The sequence below is a fragment of the Thermobia domestica genome, chromosome 2, assembly GCF_964235325.1.
Source record: "Thermobia domestica chromosome 2, izTheDome1.hap1.1, whole genome shotgun sequence".
NCBI classification, from domain to species: domain Eukaryota; kingdom Metazoa; phylum Arthropoda; class Insecta; order Zygentoma; family Lepismatidae; genus Thermobia; species Thermobia domestica.
The window spans coordinates 242,432,191-242,451,741 of NC_137455.1; the positions used below are offsets into that span (position 1 = coordinate 242,432,191).

The 19,551-nt window shown below is 37.8% G+C and overlaps 1 protein-coding gene across 4 annotated transcripts in view; it reads left to right on the forward strand.

Moving 5' to 3' along the window:
• The window catches only part of Mfe2 (peroxisomal Multifunctional enzyme type 2), a 638,089-nt gene that overhangs the window by 538,798 nt on the left and 79,740 nt on the right, over window positions 1-19,551 (forward strand). For all 4 annotated transcript variants that reach the window (XM_081748535.1, XM_081748534.1, XM_081748536.1 and 1 more), the window contains exon 16: window positions 7,882-8,168. In XM_081748535.1, the coding sequence (XP_081604661.1) occupies window positions 7,882-8,168 (287 nt within the window). The remainder of the gene's footprint in view (window positions 1-7,881; window positions 8,169-19,551) is intronic.

Below are 19,551 nucleotides of genomic sequence, written 5' to 3' on the forward strand. Positions count from 1 at the left end.
AGGAAAAGAGAGGGAAAGAAGGTGTCAGCTACTAGACAATATGAAAATCGAACCTTCGCATGCCTTAACAGAAACTAAGTAGGATTTGTCTTCATCACGATACATAGTAATACCCTTTCTTTGGGTAAAAGATATTGGATTATGTATGCGTTATATTGATATTTTAACAAAATATACAAACAAATATATAAAAGGAATAGTTCCTATATACCAATTTTTGTTGAACGAATATATGCAACGTGTTGAAAATGGCGAACGAAAATATTATTATTTCTAGTAAGAGGGGAAGAACTTAGAAACAATTCCACAACGACGTTTCATACAAATTTATGACATACTAGCCCTGAAGGATGACCCGTTTGTATACATGAATTGTTTGCGAAACACGCGAAGTTTTCAGACAGAATCGAGGTTGTAGCCTGTGACGTCATGTTGTTAGTTTTTCCTCTGTGAAGAAAGTCGTTTCAACTCTGACTTGTAAGAACGACAGAAATTGACTATTTTTCATGTTATTATACACCAGAAATATCAACACTCTGAATTATAAAATTTTTCTCAATATCCTCGTAGGGAATCGAACTACGGATCCCTAACTCACGAAGCGAATAAGCACGCCACTACCCTAAGACTTCTCTGTTAAGTAAGAGTCAAGAAACACTCGTCTATATAGCAAATTGCAAATGTTTACGATTCCGGTATTTTATTGACGATGAAACGACGATTATAGTCGAGAATTCAAGTTTAAATTTTAAAGAAGACCGAAAATATCTTCGTAACTTATCTCTATTATGTTCGGTTATTCTCGTTTTACAGGTATTTCCAGTAACCTTGAACGACAGGGACACGAAGACAGATACATCGAGGACATTTAATATTTCAAAGGCTCTCCCACCGGAATCGAAACTGAAACTTCGTCTACTAAACTATCTGATGGGTGGGGTACCTGGTTCGTTCCCAAGGCAAGTAAGCTTGAGACGGATAACATCGTGCTCGTGGGTTTTCTCGGGACTCCCACTTTCTCATTTCACCAATTCCTCCATTATAATTCACTTGCTTTAATCATAGTCTTTCTCAACCTAACAGGCATAATAGTGGGGCATTAAGTGTAAAGATTTCATTTTCAAGCTGTTAACCCAAACCAATCCGAATCGAAAAACAGCTGTATTTTCTATTGCTCATTAACGTGTTTTCACAAAAAATATAGAGAAAAACATGAAGAATCGTAATTTCAATCAAAAGTCAAACAGCAGACTCATAATACCTTAACCTAAAATGAAAACATTATATATTGTTAATTATTTTAATCTTCTACGAAATTATTATTATTACTATTATTATTCCTAAAGATTTGATGGTTCAAATATTGAAACATCCGAGAATTAAAATATCTAATTATATAATAGAACGTGTGTCATCGCTGATCAATCACCATCAAAATTCCTTAAGTAAAAAATGACCGACGTGTATTCGATCCAAGAATTTCCAGACTACCGGTTAAGCGCGTTGACCACTGAACCACGATCACTACGCTGTAAATGATTCGTCTTTAGTCTGGTTACGTTAGTTTTCTTTGCCTCCGCTTGCAAAATTGTGTTATTTTTCTTCCTTTTAAAAAGTTTTGCGTATTTTTTTATAAGTTAATAATCTTTGGCAAAGATTATATTAATAACATTAGTTGTTCTTCTGTGAGTGTCCCAGTTGGTCTTCCACTATTTTTTTTTTTTGAAAATTTCAAAAAAAAAGTTGACCAATTTTCAACCCAAAAAATTTCAAATATTTTCCGGCTTTTCTCTTGTTGAGAACAGCTAACATTTTTTTCATGAAAACCGGTTGAGCCGTTCAGAAAAAAAAATAATTTCAATTTTCCTTTCCCTCTTCCAACACAACTCCAAAAGCGATTGGGGGACTGAAAATTTTCGAAACTGAGTTTCTCATAAATGTTAATCGATACTGTAAATTTGGTGCTGATATGTTTGGGGGCAGTTTTCACATGCTTACTCCGCTAGACCCTTTACTACAATAAGGGATTGACCAAATTATTTCAAACTATGTGGATAATATTGTTTACAGCCAACTGCCAATAACTTTTCTACCAAGAAAATATGGACAAATAAATGACGTGAAAGTACTGTTTCCCTCTGCTCATTCTATGTCATTTTCACTATCGTTGTTGAATACAACACTTCTGAATCCTGCATTATTTTTCTGCATGCAACCGACCGATTTCTACATTACGTTGCAGCTATTTTAAGAATGATGTCTTTTTGTTGAGGGAAAAAAATCAACCTACACTACTGTGGATTCGAAGCAGAGTGCGCCGAACAGGATTCACGTGGTTTAACCATTGTACAACATACATGCTGTGTTGCTAGAAGCTTCGTTCCTATGTTATGAACTTACGAAGCTTTTTCACTGTGATTTGTATATTGTGACTGGTGATAATTGTTTCTTTATTACTGTTTCATATTTTTTTTCTCGCAGCAAAATTCAGATTGTTCTAACAGAATGCGGTATAGTATGATAAAATAGCTAACAAGGTGCCCAATAAACAAAATGATCCCTCGCTGTTTGTTACGTGTAACATATAATTTTATGGTTGGAAATAATTGAATAAGGACGCTACGAACTAGTTGTTTTGTAGTCGTGTCGTTAGAGTGGCTGTCTGTAGTTCCGAAGGTGCTAGGTTCGATTCTAGGTGTGGGTCATTGTTTTTCTTCTAATCGTTTCTGACATTATTCGTGTTCCTGAGAAAAAATATACGTTTCCACGTGAATTGCAATTTGGAGGAAACAAGTCATGTGAATATGTTTGTGGGAAAGTAGTAAGCTATTTTTATCAAATTATAACGAATATAAATTAAATGTGTCGCGGAGTATCGTAATGGTGTACTGGAAAACTCCTTGCTTTCCACGCAACAGTCCCACGTTCGAGTTCCTTTTATTTTTATCCTTTTTGCAATTGAGTGGTGAAATTTCACTTGGTTTTACTGTGATGCACATTTCTCTCTCACGAAATCCAATGGAGATATGAATTAGGATGTACGGTCACTGAAAATGCTTTTTGAGAAACGTGACGTAACCTAAGTTGCGAATACACAGACCTTGAATCACATAATACTTAATGTAAAATTAAATATGCAGGTTTACGTCCCACGTTTATGGTGAGTAGACTAAGGGAGACAGTGTTGATGAAGATAACGAAATGATGGAATCAAAGGAGTGAGAGGAAACGGGAGAACCCCACGAAAATCCACCACCACACTGTGTTTGTCTACTACAAAGATCACTTGGCGCGAGATGGGATCGAACTAAGGGCCTCACTTAAAAGAGGTGATCGCCAAATTATTGTGCCATTGTGGCTCGCAACACCTAATGTAAAACAGCTATTATTAAAGCACATTGCATAACTACAGTGAATACGTTCAATACTATAGTATGTAAATAAATCTAATGTGTTTTGACACGTATCTAGAAAGAACCGTAATTGTTTTGCAAATCCAGAGTGGGGGCAACTTCGACCCCCGCTGTGGGAAGCCATGGTCCTACTTTTCCCCCTTTATTTATGCTAATTCCGTAGGCACGCCTAAGCTATTCAAGTGTTCTTCCTTCACAGATTCTTATTATTGATTATACCAATTTGGCGCTTTGAGGTATTTGTTAAACGTGCCCGCTCGGAATTAGTGGATTTTCAATCCATTTGTCTCGGAACTATTCTCAAGACAGAAAGTGCAACAAAGCCTTACCTCAATTCTTATAAGTATTTTTACCAAGTTTGAGGTCCACACACCCCGTACGTTTCCCCTGGCTATTTCCTGCTCACAGAGTTGCTTTTAGTGTCTTACCACTTCAGTAAATTTTTCCTTTTTAATAGATACGTATGCTAAATTTGTATGAAATTCCTCCAGGGGTGTATGGTGTATCGTACGAGCTAACAAACCTTTCTTCTTAGTTACGTTTCCGCACTATATTTAAACGTATCACAATAAAAATAAAATATTATAGTACCACTCGGCTGCCGTCGCTGTGCAAAATGTCATCATAATCTGACGTAGGACAGTGAGTGGATTAACGTTGTAAGATTAGAAATCGAATTTGCAATATTGGAAGTAAAATATAAACATATAATAAGAAGTCTCATATTTGAAAATAGATTCGGCTCAATTTGCCTGAGACTACATATGTCTTAACAGAACTTGTGGAATGCTCAGAATAAATGTTGCTACAAAACAATGTGCTTCGCGTGGACCCCAACCCGTGACCCTATATGCAGAAGTCCAGTACGCTAACAACTCATCTAAGAAACGTAACGGAAAGCGTTCCTTTGTTTAAAATTATAACCGTAGGGACCTATTATGTGCAGTTCTAATTCTGCTCTTTCTCTCTCTCTCTCTCTCTCTCTCTCTCTTTCTGTTTTAGAATTATCACATTGTCCGGACATTTTTAATATTAGCTATGCTTTATGTCTGATTATTTGGTAGTAGTTTTTAGCAGACGGTTCTTCCAAATAAAACTTAACTAACATAGTAGTAACCAGTTTTGTTTACTGATTTTCTGGAGGGGAAAGAACTTAGACTCTTGGCTAGCTCGTGGCAACTTAAAAATTGCACTCCTCTCCTGGGCCAGGGGTGACTATCCCTCCAGGTGCTTGAACAAAATTTCTCCCACATTAAACACTCTCGTTTTCCCCACCAAAAAAAGTGCCTAAATTGTTAGCGAGATTTCTCCCACTCCTCTAATGAATTCGACACTGATTTGCATGTCTCATACATAGAAGGATTTGATTTCGGGGGGTTGCTCGCTAAACGTTCATTTGGGGGGAGTCCGGGGTTCACTCTTGGATAAATTTTGAATAAAACTGCAATCTTAGGGTAAAGGCATACCAAAGAGAATTCCCGATAAAAGTCGAGGTTTAAGTAGTGGTCGCTACCTCCATGTCTAGGTCTAGATGGATGTAGGGCGCACATGACGAGGAGGTCGCACCCCCGCTGTAAGTCCTCAGTATGAGGAGAAACATTACTGTAACACATCTGAAATTATTGCATAAAAATCACTGCAAAACAACATTTTGAAATTGAAAGGACCAAGCAGTTTATAGATAGGGATGGCCGCGAGACTAAACATGTGAAATGCTGAAGTCTCGTCTCTTGTTCCGCAAAAATATTTGAGCCACATCTCTTGTCCATCTCCATCAATAAATCAAAGAATTTTAATTTTCTTTCAATTTTCTGTGAAGAAATGCCCTTATTCAGCACTCAGGCGGAAAACCATTTCCCAGTAAAATAAAATTAAAAAACATGTTTTCAGGTTTCGGTTTGGAGGCGGTATTAACTGCAGCAAATGAAGTTTCGTCACTGCAATTCCATTATCTGACGTTTTCTCCCTATGGATATTTGCCTGTCTTTACGGGTATTTCTTTACCTTATATCAGTAACAAATTTAGGAGGAAACTCTTTATTATTAATCTCGGAATTGGGGGAGAGGAGTGGAGTTTTTAAACAGATATAATTAACAGTAGTTTCTTTTTTTCTTTAGAAATTCCACAATTTACGGACTTCAGCTCAAAAGTTCCCTACCTGTAACCGCCACTGCCTTATATAATAATTGGCTACAGTATAATTCTCAAATTAATATGAATAACTTACCGGACACTCACATTTCAGTTGCTACTGAATCATTCCTCACTAGTTCTATTAATATATCTTTCATAATCAAATTTAACAGTGCAGTAAAACCTCTCGAGTATAGACAAACAGAATCCTCTGCAGACGAAATTTTAAACAAATGAAGACTTTATTCCATGCAGCGGGAGAACCAAAGAGAACATGAGCCATAGCGATGCTTCCGCTGAAGATCGATGTAAAAACATACTCGGTTGTTTATCATCGCGACCACTAATTCACCCTCGCGGTCAACCTGTAGGTCCTATGTAGCGTACATCTTCGGCATGAGCACACCCATTTGAATCCATGTGTTTGTGCCAGTATCGAGGGTGCGACTGCGACTTAAACCTCGAACTCGATCGCGAGGTCTCTTCGGTATCTGTGTCTACCCTTAGGCCTTATTTTAACAACTTATGCAAATGTCGGAGGTTCCAGACCTCCTGGCTACGTCACTGCGTGGTAGCATGCATTCTTCCTAAACATCATCAGTCTCTGTTCACTTCTATTTTCAGCCATAAGTTTATTATTTCAAGCCAAAGAGAATACATTCGTTCTCCTTCGTATTTGGCGTTCTTATAAGTAAAATTATGGTATATTTAAACGTGCGCTTTTGCCATTTTAAATGTAAATTTCTGTCCCCTTCTCCGCAAAATAAATCTCATGGGCGCAACCTGCGTGTATGCTCCCTCCTGTTCCAAATAGAAAAATTGAATTTTTTTTATATTTTCTGCAAGACTATTGGCAAGATATAGATTTTCATATCCAGTATTTCTCTTTTCTTGGTACTGGAATTAATAGAATTGGAAGTAATTGTTTTTTGTAAGTATAATTGTGCAGAACAGCCATGGATAAATGTTATGTGCTGCTATATATAAATGTATGAAAATTGTTAGGAAAGTTTCTAGAGGGGTGGAAAATATTCTTCCCAGGCTGGGAGAACAGTAATTAAGTTAGTGCCAGGGAAAGAAAAACTGCAAACGGGGTATTTCCTTAGCTTTTCCCCTTACAAATAAACGTTCTGTGTCTGACATATAACTGCCTATCGTTGTGTGGCTCCGTGGATGAGTGAGTAGTGTCGTTTGTTGGTAATCGTGAGTTTGATGGATCGAATCATGTCCAGGGCACTTCCAAATTTTTTCATTCTTTGTTTCCCATATCTTAAGATGTGTATCCCCCTCCGTAATCATCTGATGCTCTCAACTGAGATCTCCACTTGAATTCAACAATTGGTAGTGGGATGCTCTCAGATTCGGGTGAGCTTTTACATGCTACAAAATCAAAATTACAAAATCAAAATTTGCGACAAAATGTGGATCCTATCCGATCATTTTGTTTCAAATTATAAATTAGCGCATGTGACCGTATCATTCTTTCATCACATTTGCATCTCTCGTTCTCCAATGTCATCAGCTATGACATAAGATGGCTTGGGAGCAAAACTTCTAATCATAAAAGTGCTATACCAGTGAGCTCACTCTCACTAAGCATTTGGTTAAATGTATGTGTTTTCAGACTGAAGGAGGGGAGAGGATCCGCTCTTCCTAAACCTCCTGAAGTGACAGAATATTTATTCAGGCTCTGCAAAGTCATTTCAGAGCAAACGACTAAAAGAGTGTTCTTTCCAACAGCAACAGTATTGAACTTTAATTTTTTGTTTCAATGTATCTTCAGAAATAGGAGAAATATGAAGTAATATGTTTGCCATAAGAACTACACGTCTAAGATTCATTTCATTTTGGAGAAATGATGCTGTAGAATTTTCTGGTAATGGGAATTTCGCGGAGTGTACGGGAATTTTCAGTGCCTGGCGATTATGCTACCCGTCTTCATTTACAGCTAATTTAGTTGCATACTTCCCGGCAAATGCTTTGGACTCAGCTGGTGGAGCACTTTTGCCGTAAATCTCCATATGACTGTACCATCCAAAAGTGTCCCTTACTGTACAAAGCTTTTATTTCAGAATCTACTTCTCTATTTTCTGAGTACAAGTTTGTCCACTCACTAGATGCATCTTACACGTCATGTATGAATACATTTATAATTAAAAGATTCCGATTTACCAGATCACATATTTTCAGAGTTAAAGTGTTAATGTTAGACTAATTTATTTTCTTATCCATACATTAAATTGTCACAGGAAAGAGCAAAGCTTTATACTGAATTTTAATGCTTTTTAATATTTTGTATGATGTTGTATACTTCTTCTTATATTTTATTTTCAGGTGCGTACATTGATGTTACTGATGTGATATCGTCACTAGCCCTGAACAACGTTTCCGCAGGACTGAAAAGTGATTTGGTGTTTCAAGGTATAGAAGGTCGTATACAAGCAGAACCTCAGAAGGCCAAATCCGTGAATGCTATTGTCCAGTACAATATAATGAAAAACAAAAGGCTTGTAGCAACATGGACTGTGGATATGAAGAACTGTGAAGTGTATAAGGGAGAACCTAAAAAAGGGAAAGCCGATGCTTCCCTTACAATAGAAGATGATGACTTGTTGGAGATAGTAAGTATAATTCGTTTTTGGATCGTTATTGAAGAACACAAGAGGTTCGGAAGTATTTTCGCTGAATTTTAGGAATTAAGGGAATAAGCATCGGAACAAAAAAAAAACTATTAGAACGGGGTGAAGTATAGAGCAAAACCGGGGACACCACAAACCCTCCAACAAAATCCACAACAGAAGATCAAATACTGGACTTCGCAATATGCAGAAAGCGTAGGTACTGTGCTTCTACATATTTTAAACGTCCAAAAAGCAAATAGGGCCGACGCTTGTTCAGGACTCAAAGGTCAAGCAATTCTAATGAGAGAAAAAAGCCTATAAATAGTCACTAAATTACGCAGACGAACAGTGCTACTGGAAACCGGATCCCGCATTTCCATCTGGCCTTTCGAATATTTACTTCCTGATGTTGAATTAATACCACATTAAACAGCGGTTAAAGGCATATGAAATAAAATTATTACCTTGAGATATGTAGCAATGGTATCATTCAAAGTTGGGAAACGGCATTCTCTCATTACTTTCGTATGAGGAAGAAATCAAGTATTCCTTTTATTTTTAGTTTAGACTTGCTTAAACGCTTATGTTACAATCGATTTAACAAAGAATCTTATATCTCTATTTAAAATCATAAAAAGCCAACATTACCAGAAAAGAACCAGGAAAACATATTATCACAACACACCACACATATACTTAGACAAATGCAAGCTTGCTCATTTATCGACAAACTCATTACGTTAGTTCGACTTTTCCACGCATTTATTCCGGTAATAGCAAAAAGACAGATTGAAGATTCTGCATCTTTCTTCGTATCGTTTCTCTACGACTTCCTTGACAAGGTAAACAACATGATGTAATTTCCAATCCAAATAATTATCCTATAACTTTAAGGAAAAATACGTCAGTGTTGGACCTTGTGGCATGCCAGGATTAATCTTTTCCAGCAATGACAGCGTACAAAATAGAAGAAAATAAAAATTGTGTAGGAAAAGAAGAGGTTGTCATTTCTTTGAAGTATAGATAACAATTTTTAGAAATTAATGTTTTTGATATTAATCCTAATTTAGACCGGTCCCAGAAACAGGCCATTCATGAGTTATTATACAAATATAAAAATGTTTTTATACACTCTGGACGAAATTGGACATTATAGGGGCTACAATCACAAAATGAGAATCCCTAAATCGGCAGTGTTCTCCATCCGAAAAACCGCTGATACATGATCTTCAAGTTCAACCACACAAGAAAATCTTACAAAATTCTCATATGCGTGATGGGTCATAAAACTACCACGCAAGCTCTCTTAATTGCAACTAGGATGATTTTACATTCATTAACGAATAAGATCTTTTGCCGATGACATCGTACTGGGAGGCTACAGTTTTCAACAACAGCTATCGGAATTTCATTTTAAAAATTAAAAAAAGTGTTGTGTTTCACCTAAGACAAATTTATTTTACTCAGAGCTGAATGTTTTCGGACATTTAGTATCAGGCAATTCTATTAAAATCTCTGCAAGAAAGCCAAAAATACAGAATTCAACTTTCCACCAAAGGTGAATTTTGCAAAGTTTTACGGGCTTATGTTCCTACTCACTTGCACGTATCAAGGATTTTGCCATGAAAATAGAACCTTTTTAACAAATGTTTCCACAACAATATTTGTACTTTTCAAATAATCTTGTGAATTATGTTCCTGGTGCGGGGGCTGTAAGGTTCCGTACCTCAGGTGTAAGCAACTACCATAAAGCATGCTTCATTAACGAGCACTTTTTCTCTATTCAAAACATCACCAACAGACGGTGGAAGGAGGATACCAGAAAGACGCAAAGTTGGTTCCGAACGAAATCGGAGATGGCCAACCCCCTCCTCACGAACTTTCTTTTCAGAGGACAGCCATAAAAGAAGACCTCAAGTGAACAGAAGAATAAGTTCCAGTGCTGATAGCCTAAACTATTAACCTTCCTAAACTGTTCCTGAAATCGTTTTGTGTTAAGGAGATTTTATTAAATCCAACTTATGAAGCCGTAATAGGCAAAGGAATATTTCTATAACTACCTGCCCCGGAGCACGTATAAGCAGAGAGATACAACTATACTATCTTCTAAAATTACGATAAGAAAGAAAGATCCTTTAAATCACCACCCTAGGCCGCTGTAGGATAGAAGATTTTACCTTTTAATCTTAAGCTACTTATCACCATCGACTTCGGTAGAGGAAAAAGCATTATAGTCGTTGCAACCATAACACCGATCTGAAAATAAGATAGCAATTATTTATTTCAAACTAATTTACGGCTTTAAACTTGTTTCAGAGGCATGTTGAAACGTGTGTCGCGTGGATATTGCTCTCAATAGATTTGCGTGCACCGGAATATATTCACTGAACCCTCAGATGTTTACAAACCGACTATCTGTCCGCAAACTTGATTCGTGTTGCAAGATGATACACTAGACGTACTTGTGAAGACTCACAATGTTCAACTTCATTAGGGGTCACAAGAAGCTAATGAACCACTACACAGACAATGAGAAAATATTAACAAGAAAGCCCCACTAAATGTATAAGTTGTGGTGAAACGTTCAATGAAGGCTGGGTGTAGTGTGAATCCTGCGATGGCTGGGTTCATGTAACTGCACCTCAATTGAATCAACAGATATCCATTACACTTTACCACTGTTAGCTTCCTGGATAGGTTTTGTTATTGTTCCTTCTACGCGTAGAATATAATGTTTTTCAAACATCTTACGTGTTCGTTAGTGCTCGCCAATATTCAATATGTGAAATTTAGCGATCTGTATTGCCATTTGTTTATTTCATTATTTTAGCATTTATGTCGATATGTTCAGTTTGTTAATAAAGTTCACATTCCATATTTCAGGCTTATTTCGGGGCAATTTTACATCTTTTCATCAAGAGGCAGTTCAATGTGTTATAATGTCTGGGGCTACCTCCTTTCCCCTAAAAATGTGAACTAATATTCACATGTTTATATTGCCAGGTTTACTTTCGGAAAATGCTTTGCACTCTTGAGTTAGGTACTAATTTGTGCAAAACAAAAAGTTGGACACCAGTCAAGTCCCCTACTGAAATTGGGGGAGGCAGTGCGCCCTTACACCAACCTTCCGTCTTGTTACGGCACTACGAGTTTTATGAATCCTGATGCAGGAACGACAATGTTTTCAATGAATTTGTATCCATCCAGCACAGGCTGCTAGTATATAGATAATTAGGCCCAAATGAAGATCAATAATACAGTGAGAGCAGCTAGATTCATTTCTTCCACTCTTGAATAAAATTCACAAAACATGGTTACTTCCCTTTCCAATAATGCTACATGATTTGCTATATCTATGCGATGTGCATTGTTAAATCAGTGTACAAAAGCATTTTTTCTCGCTACAAGTGAATGTCGCAACAGATCAACGAAAGATACAAGGATGAATAATTAAATATTATAGTGCAAAAACTCAAACCAAACTGTGTTAGTTGGCCATTAAAACACGAATGCTATCCACTCAGGTCAGGGCAGAATAAAGCTGGGGGCCCGTGCGCTAGCGAGGGAATGATGGTCCAAAAGGAGCAAGACCGTCAGCAATTGGGGCTATGTGCGCAAGCCAAGATGGAAAGGAATGGGTTTTGTCAATGGTATGAATTTCAATAGCACTTGTAATGGTTTCGTACTAGTAACGTTGCACTTGAACACATAAAATACAGGTTTTGTACATTGTGCAAAAATATGCTGCCAGTGGGAAATAACATCTAATAGTGCAATCTTTCATATATACTCACTTATTATATTCGGCGTAAATCACTTGTAATCATTTTAGACTAGGAACACTACACTTGTAAACCTATAATACAGAGTATTACTTTGTGTTTCATTCTGTCGCCTCAGATATTTGTTCCTTATAAACATGCCTATTCATACAAAGAATTGAATTTTACATGTAAGTAGTTCAAAGTGTCGTGCGTCAAAGCTACACCTGCACATAAGAATGAGATACAGGTGAAGACGGGGGTGAAGAGGGAAAGAAGCTGCAAAAAGGAGTGAAAAGGTAGAAATTTTTGTATGATGGTTATTAGTAGAGAAAAATACATTAATGAGGTGCCATCTGACGAAGTAGAAGAAGGAAAGAAAGCGGAAAAAAAGTTCTGATATAAAACAGTTGAATATTTGTTGTTTTATAGTTGAAAGATAAAGTGTTGAATGTTTATTGATTTCGGCTCCTATTGCTTATTATTTCGTGTGCTTGAGGGAACCCAAACGATGTTTCCGAATATCGTAGCTTTTGATATCTTAATAGTATTGAGTGAAGTCGGCAGAATTATCGCGAGGCTGCGCGGCTATATGGACAAAGGTTTACCAATCGTGCTGGGATCGAGGAAAGCATTTCGTCTTTTGCACTTGGTGTGCAGAGGGCTGGGCATGTCCCTTCTTAACACAAAAGACGTCAGCAGATCAGGCGCCGTGTTAAGGATAAACGGTCTCCCGGCATCCTTGCTGCAGTCCATGTGGTTCCCCAAATCTCGAAAACACGATTCACCAGGGATGCTGCGATAAGCAACATGACGGTTTGGAGGATTCTTCTCAACAACGTGCTCCATCTTGACCATGTTCATCTGAATCAGGAACTCCGACAACAAGCTTTACATATCCGTATAGAGTTTTGTCAGTGGATGAGTGCCAAGAAACCCATGTTTCCACCGGGACATTCTGTGGACGGATGAAGCGACCTTCAAGAGTAATGGAGATGTCACCATACACAACGCACACTACTGGTTTAGTTTGAATCCTTTTTTTGAAGTACCTACGTGCACTACGAACAGAGAAAAATGCCTGTGCCGCGTGGACTGATAGTAGCAATTCAACTTCAAATAACAGACGTAGATCCTAAACCGCAGAATTTAACGAAAAGCGTTTCCCGTTAAAGTTGTTTCTATTTCAATAATACTTCCAAAGAAATCGTAATTGATACCAATTTCCATGTGAAATTTTGGAGTTGATCCCCGCTACGCCACTTGATATAGAAGCATCACCATTGATTCTTCACGTACGATTTGGTCATCCAGTTTTTTTGTTGTTGTTTGAAGTATCTGCGTGCACTACGAACAGAGGAAAATGCCTGAGATGGGTGGTCTGAAGTGACAATTCAACTACAAATAACATAAGTAGATACCAAACCGTAGAATATGACTAAAAGTGTTTCCCATAAAAGTTGTTTCTTTATCAGTAATACTTCCAAAGAAGTCGAAATTGATACCAGTTTCCATTAAAAATTTTGGAGTTAATCCCTTTGATGCATTCCCGCTACGCCACTGGATATGGGAGTATCACCGTTTTATTCTTCAGATACGATTTAGTCATTCATTTTCTGTTTGAAGTGTCTCCGTGCAATACGAACAGAAAAATGAGTTTACCGGGTGGCCTGATAGTAGCAAGAAACAAATAACAGACGTAGATCTGAAACCGTAGAATTTAACGAAAAGTGTTTCCCGTAAAAGTTAATTCTTTTTCAATATTACTTCTAAAAAATCGAAATTGGTACCATTTTCCATTAAAAATTTTGGAGTTGACCCCCATTGGCGTGTTCCCGCTACGCCACTGGATATGGAAGTATCACCATTTGATTCTTCATGTATCATTTGGTCATTCATTTTTTGTTTCCAGCGTCTACGTGCAGTTGAAGCTGAGAAAAACGCCTAAGACTGGTGATCTGATACACCCTCTCCCCCTTCCTACATTGCACCGTCAAACTAAAATGATAAAAGTCATCCCAGGTCCGAACTTCATCCATGTTGAAAATTTGAATAAGATCAGTTTGGTGGTTCCAAAGTTATGAAGTTTTACTAGTATCTACCCGCTTCGCAGGGTGAAATGAAAATTTAAATGCACAATTCCGTATCTCATGTGTTTTGTACCCGTGAAATATGCTGTTTTCGTTTTTAATGGCATCGAATTAAACGGTATCGGAAAGATCATTGATCACCTCGGCTACCCCGAATACCATTCGACGCTAATATTAATCATTTTCGATCATTTTATTATCTCCCCATCTCCCAAGCTACGGGGCTGAGTTTGGTTTTAAATGGGATCGGAAGTGTCATTCTTCATCTCAGCGACCCTAAAAACTACGGATCAGACACTAGTGTCGGAAACTTTTGAACATTTTTATATATATCTCCCCCTCCTCTTCTTTTATGTTGTGCGGCACTGCATTGGATGTCTCACCGGTCATCTCAGTGACCCCGGAAACTATGGATTCGACACTAATATGGGTTATTTTTTATTTCCCTCTCCCCCTTCTTCCAAGACGCGCGGCTGAATTTGGAATTAACACCATAAGAAGTGTCATTGTTCATCTCGGCGATCCCAAAAACTATAGATTCAACACTAATTTCGAATCATTATATCCCCCTCCCCCATGTTGCGGCCCATGTCATCGGAAGTGTCCATCTCAGCGACCCCAAAAATGTGGATTCAGCACTAATATCGGTCATTTTCGACCATTTTTAAACCTTTTGCTCCCACTCAACCAAGTTGAAGGTATGAATCTGAATTTAAACGGGATCGGAAGTATCACTGTTCAACTAAACGACCCAGAAAACTATAAATTATGCTGATAGTGGACATTTTCGACCATTTTTAATATATCTCTTTCTCCCTCTCCTTCAACTTGTGGAGCCGATTTTGGATTCAAACCGGACTGGAAATGTCACTGTTCAACTTAATGATCCCGAAACCTATGGATTAGACACTAATGTTGGTCATTTTCAGTCATTATTATATATAGCTCCTCCTCCCCCTCAACCGTGCTGCGGCACACGGCATCAAAATTGTCACTGTTAATCTGAGCAAATCCTAAAACTATGGATTCGACACTAATATTAGTCATTTCCAATCATTTTTAATGTTTATTCCCCTCGCCTACGTTGCAACTTCCCCCTCCCCAACTATCAGGGCTGAACTTGGATTGTTACAACATCAGAAGTGTCACCGTTTCTCTCATCGACCCCGAAAACTATGGATTCAACACTAATATTGGTCATTTTGATCACTTTTAAATTTCTCCTCCTTCCCCCTCCCCTATGTTGCATCGTCAGTGAGTAGCCTAAAGTAATCCCTGCCCGAAAACTCATGTATGTTGAAAATTTGATTGAGATCGGTCGGATGGTTCAAGATCGATGCCATTAAAAATAGTCACTTTCAGTCTTATATATATTGATTTTTATATACCTCCTCCTCCTCTCATACGTTGCTCAGTCAATTTTAAATCATAGGAACGATCCCAGGCCTAAACCTCATCTATGTTGAACATTTGATCAAGATGGTTGAGTGGTTCGGGAGTTATGTTTTATTTATTTTTATACCCATTCCCCCTCCCCCTCACTTTTACCATCCAAGTGAATAGCCTAAAACCAGCCCGGCCTCGAACCTCATCCATGTTACAAATTTGATCGAGATCGATCAGGCGGTTCAGCAGATTTAAAGTCACAAACATAGTGATTTTCAATTTTATATATATAGATTTATTTTTATATATACACACCTCTCCCTCTCCTCAGTTCTAATAAAAAACATTTTAGACGTAGGGTTATTTTTACGTAATATTCATATCCGAGTTCTTACTGTGAATAATTTCTCTGCTATAGCTGCTAATTTTCTTTAACGTTTCAACGAATACTTGATTGGCAACAATGGTGAATGCAGCTGCAGGGAGTTTGAATTGCTCTAGTTCCTGCTTGTTCCCTAAATCGGCAGTGTTCCAGAACAAATCTCCCTGTTCCAATGCATGTTCGAGATCAGGCAGACAAATAAATTCAAGAACTCATTAATGCTAGAATTGTACGACCCACAGACGATAATAGCTTCGCGTCACCACAGATTATAATCAAGAAACCAAATACTAACACATTTAGAACTGTTTTTAATTTTCAGCCGTGTAAAACATACATTAAATACCTGTGAAGACCCACAATGCTCAACTTCGGTAGGGGTTGAGGAAAAGGGTGATATTTCTTGTTTGTTGTCTGCAGTGATTCATTTTTTGTTTGAAATGTCTACGTGCACTACGAACAGAAAAATGCCTTACCGAGTGTTCTGATATATACCGTCAAACTAAAGTGATAGAAGTCATTCCAGGTCCGAACTTCATCCATGTTGAAAATTTGAATGAGATCGATTCGGTGGTTCTAAAGTTATGAAGTTTTACTAGCATATATTTACCCGCTTCGCTGAGTAAAATGAAAATTTAAATGCACAATTCCGTATCTCGTGTGTTTAGTACCCAAAAAATATGCTGTTTTCGTTTTTAATGGCATCGAATTAAACGGGATCGGAAAGATCACTGATCATCTCGGCGACCCCGAAAATTATGAATTCGACACTAATATTACTCGTTTTCGATCATTTTATCTCCCCCTCTCCCAAGTTACGGGGCTGAACTTGGTTTTAAACGGGATCTGAAGTGTCATTCATCATCTCAGCGGCCCTAAAAGCTACGGATCAAACACTAATATCGGAAAATTTTGACCATTTTTATATTTCCCTTTCCTCCTGTTCTATGTTGCGCGGCAGGGCATAGGATGTGTCACCGGTCATCTCAGCGACCCCGGAAACTATGAATTCGATGGGTTATTTTTTATCCGTTTGATTTATTTCCCTTTCCCCTCTAGCAAGATGCAGGGCTGAATTTGGATTTTAACAGCATAACAAGTGTCGCTGTTCATCTCGGCGATCCCAAAAACTATTGATTCAACAATAATGTCGTTCATTTTCGACTATTATATCCCCCTCCGCCATGTTGTGGCCCATGTCATTAAAAGTGTCACCGTTCATCTCAGTGACCCCAAAAAATGCGGATTCAGCACTAATATCGGCCATTTTCGATAATTTTTAAACCTCTTTCTCCCGCAAGTTGAAGGTTTGAATTTGAATTTAAGCGGGATCGAAAGTATCACTGTTCATGTAAGCGACACAGAAAACTATACATTCGATACTGATAGTGGCCATTTTCGATCATTTTTATATAACTTTCTCCCCCTCCTTCAACTGGTGGGACTGATTTTGGATTTAAACCGGATCGGAAATGTCACTGTTCATCTGAATGATCCCGAAAACTACGCATTAGACACTAATATTGTTCATTTTCGATCATTATTATATATAGCTCCTCTTCAACCGTGCTGCGGCACACGCCATCAAAATTGTCACCGTAAATCTCAGCTAATCCTACAACTATGGATTCGACACTAATATTAGTCATTTCCAATCATTTTTAATGTTTATTCACCTTCCCTACGTGGTTTCCTCCCGCTTCGCTACGTTGTTTCCTCCCCCTCCCCAACCTACAGGGCTCAACTTGGATTGAAACAGCATCAGAAGTGTCAGTGTTGTCATCGACGCCGAAAACTATGGATTCAACAGTAATATCGGTCATTTTGATCATTTTTAAATTTCTCTCCTTCCCCCTCCCCTGCGTTGCATCGTGAAAGTGAGTAGCCTAAAGTAATTTCTCCACCAAAACTCATGTATGTTTAAAATTTGATTTACATTGGTCGGGTGGTTCAAGGGTGATGAAGTCACAAAGGCAGTCATTTTTATTTTAATTTGCATATATATACCCCTCCCCCTCCCCTATGCTGGCTCGTCAAAGTGAAACGATAAAAAAAAACACCCAAGGGCCGACCCTCATACATGTTGAAAATTTGATCGTGTTTTGTTGTGTGTTCCAAAAGTTATTAGTTTTATTAATTTTTATTCATACGTCCCTTTCCCCTCCCGCTCCCCTAGGATCTACCGTTAAATTGAAATTACAAAAATGTTTCCAGATTCGAACCTCGTGTAACTCGAAAATTTGATTGAGATCGGACGGATAGTTCAAGATTTATTTAGTTACAAAAATAGTCACTTTCATTCTTATATAAGTTGATTTTTATATATCTCCCCGTCCTTCTCTTCCCATACGTTGCTCTGTCAAATTTAAATCATAGAAATGATCCCAGGCCTGAACCTCATCTATATTGAAAATTTGGTCAACATCGGTTGAGTTGTTCGGGAGTTATTAAGTTTTATTTATTTTTATACCCTCTCCCCCTCCCCCAACCCTCATTTATACCATCAAACTGAATAGCCTAAAACCAGCCCACCCTCGAACCTCATCCATGTTACAAACTTGATCGAGATCGGCCACACGGTTCGGCAGATTTAGAGTCAAAAACAGTGATTTTCAATTTTATATATATAGATTTACTAGCATATATTACCCGCTTCGCTGGGTTGAAATAAATAATTTAAATGCACACTGATATTGCTCATTTTGGATCATTTTAATGTATGTCATCCCTCCTCATCTCCCGAGTGCCAGGGCTGAAAATTGACTTAAACAGCATCAAAAGTGTCACTGTTCATTTCGGCGACCGCAGGAACTATAGATTCATCAGTAGTATCTGTCATTTTTGACCATTTTTATATATACATATATATATATATTTTCCCACCCCATGTTGCGGGCCATGGCATCGGAAATGTCACCGTTCATCTCAGGGACCCAAAAAATGTGGATTCAGCACTAATATCGGTCACTTTCGATCATTTTAAACCTCTTCCTTCCGCAAGTTGAAGATTTGAATTTGAATTTAAACGGGATCGAAAGCACCACTGTTCATATAAGGGATCCAGAAAACCATAAATTCGACACTGATAGTGGCCATTTTCTATCAAGTTTATATATATATATATATATATATATATATATATATATATATATCTTCCCCTCCCCCCAAGTGGCGGGGCTGATTTTAGACTTAAACCGGATCGCAAATGTCACTGTTTATCTGAATGATCTCGAAAACTATGGATTAGACACTAATATTGGTGATTTTCGATCATTATTATATATAGCTCCCCTTCTCCCTCCTCTTTGCTGCGACACACGGCATCAGAATTGTCACTGTTAATCTCAGCTACTCCTAAAACTATGGATTCGACACTAATATTAGTCATTTTCGATCATTTTTAAATGTTTATTCCCCTCCACTACGTTGTACTCTCCCCCTCCCAACTATCTTGGATTGAAACAGCATCTTAAGTGTCACAGTTTCTCTCATCGACCCCAAAAACTATGGATTCAACACTAATTTCGGTCATTTTTGATCATTTTGAAATTTCTCTGCCTCTCCCCCTCCCTACGTTGCATCGTGAAACTGAATAGCCTAAAGCAATCCCTGCCCTAAAACTCATGCATGTTGAAAATTTTATTGAGATCGATCTGGTGGTTCAGAAGTTATGAATTCACAAACAAGATCCTTTTATTATGACGTCATAAAGTACTCCTCTATTTCACAGCTAAAAATAACATGATCACAAATCATGAAATTCT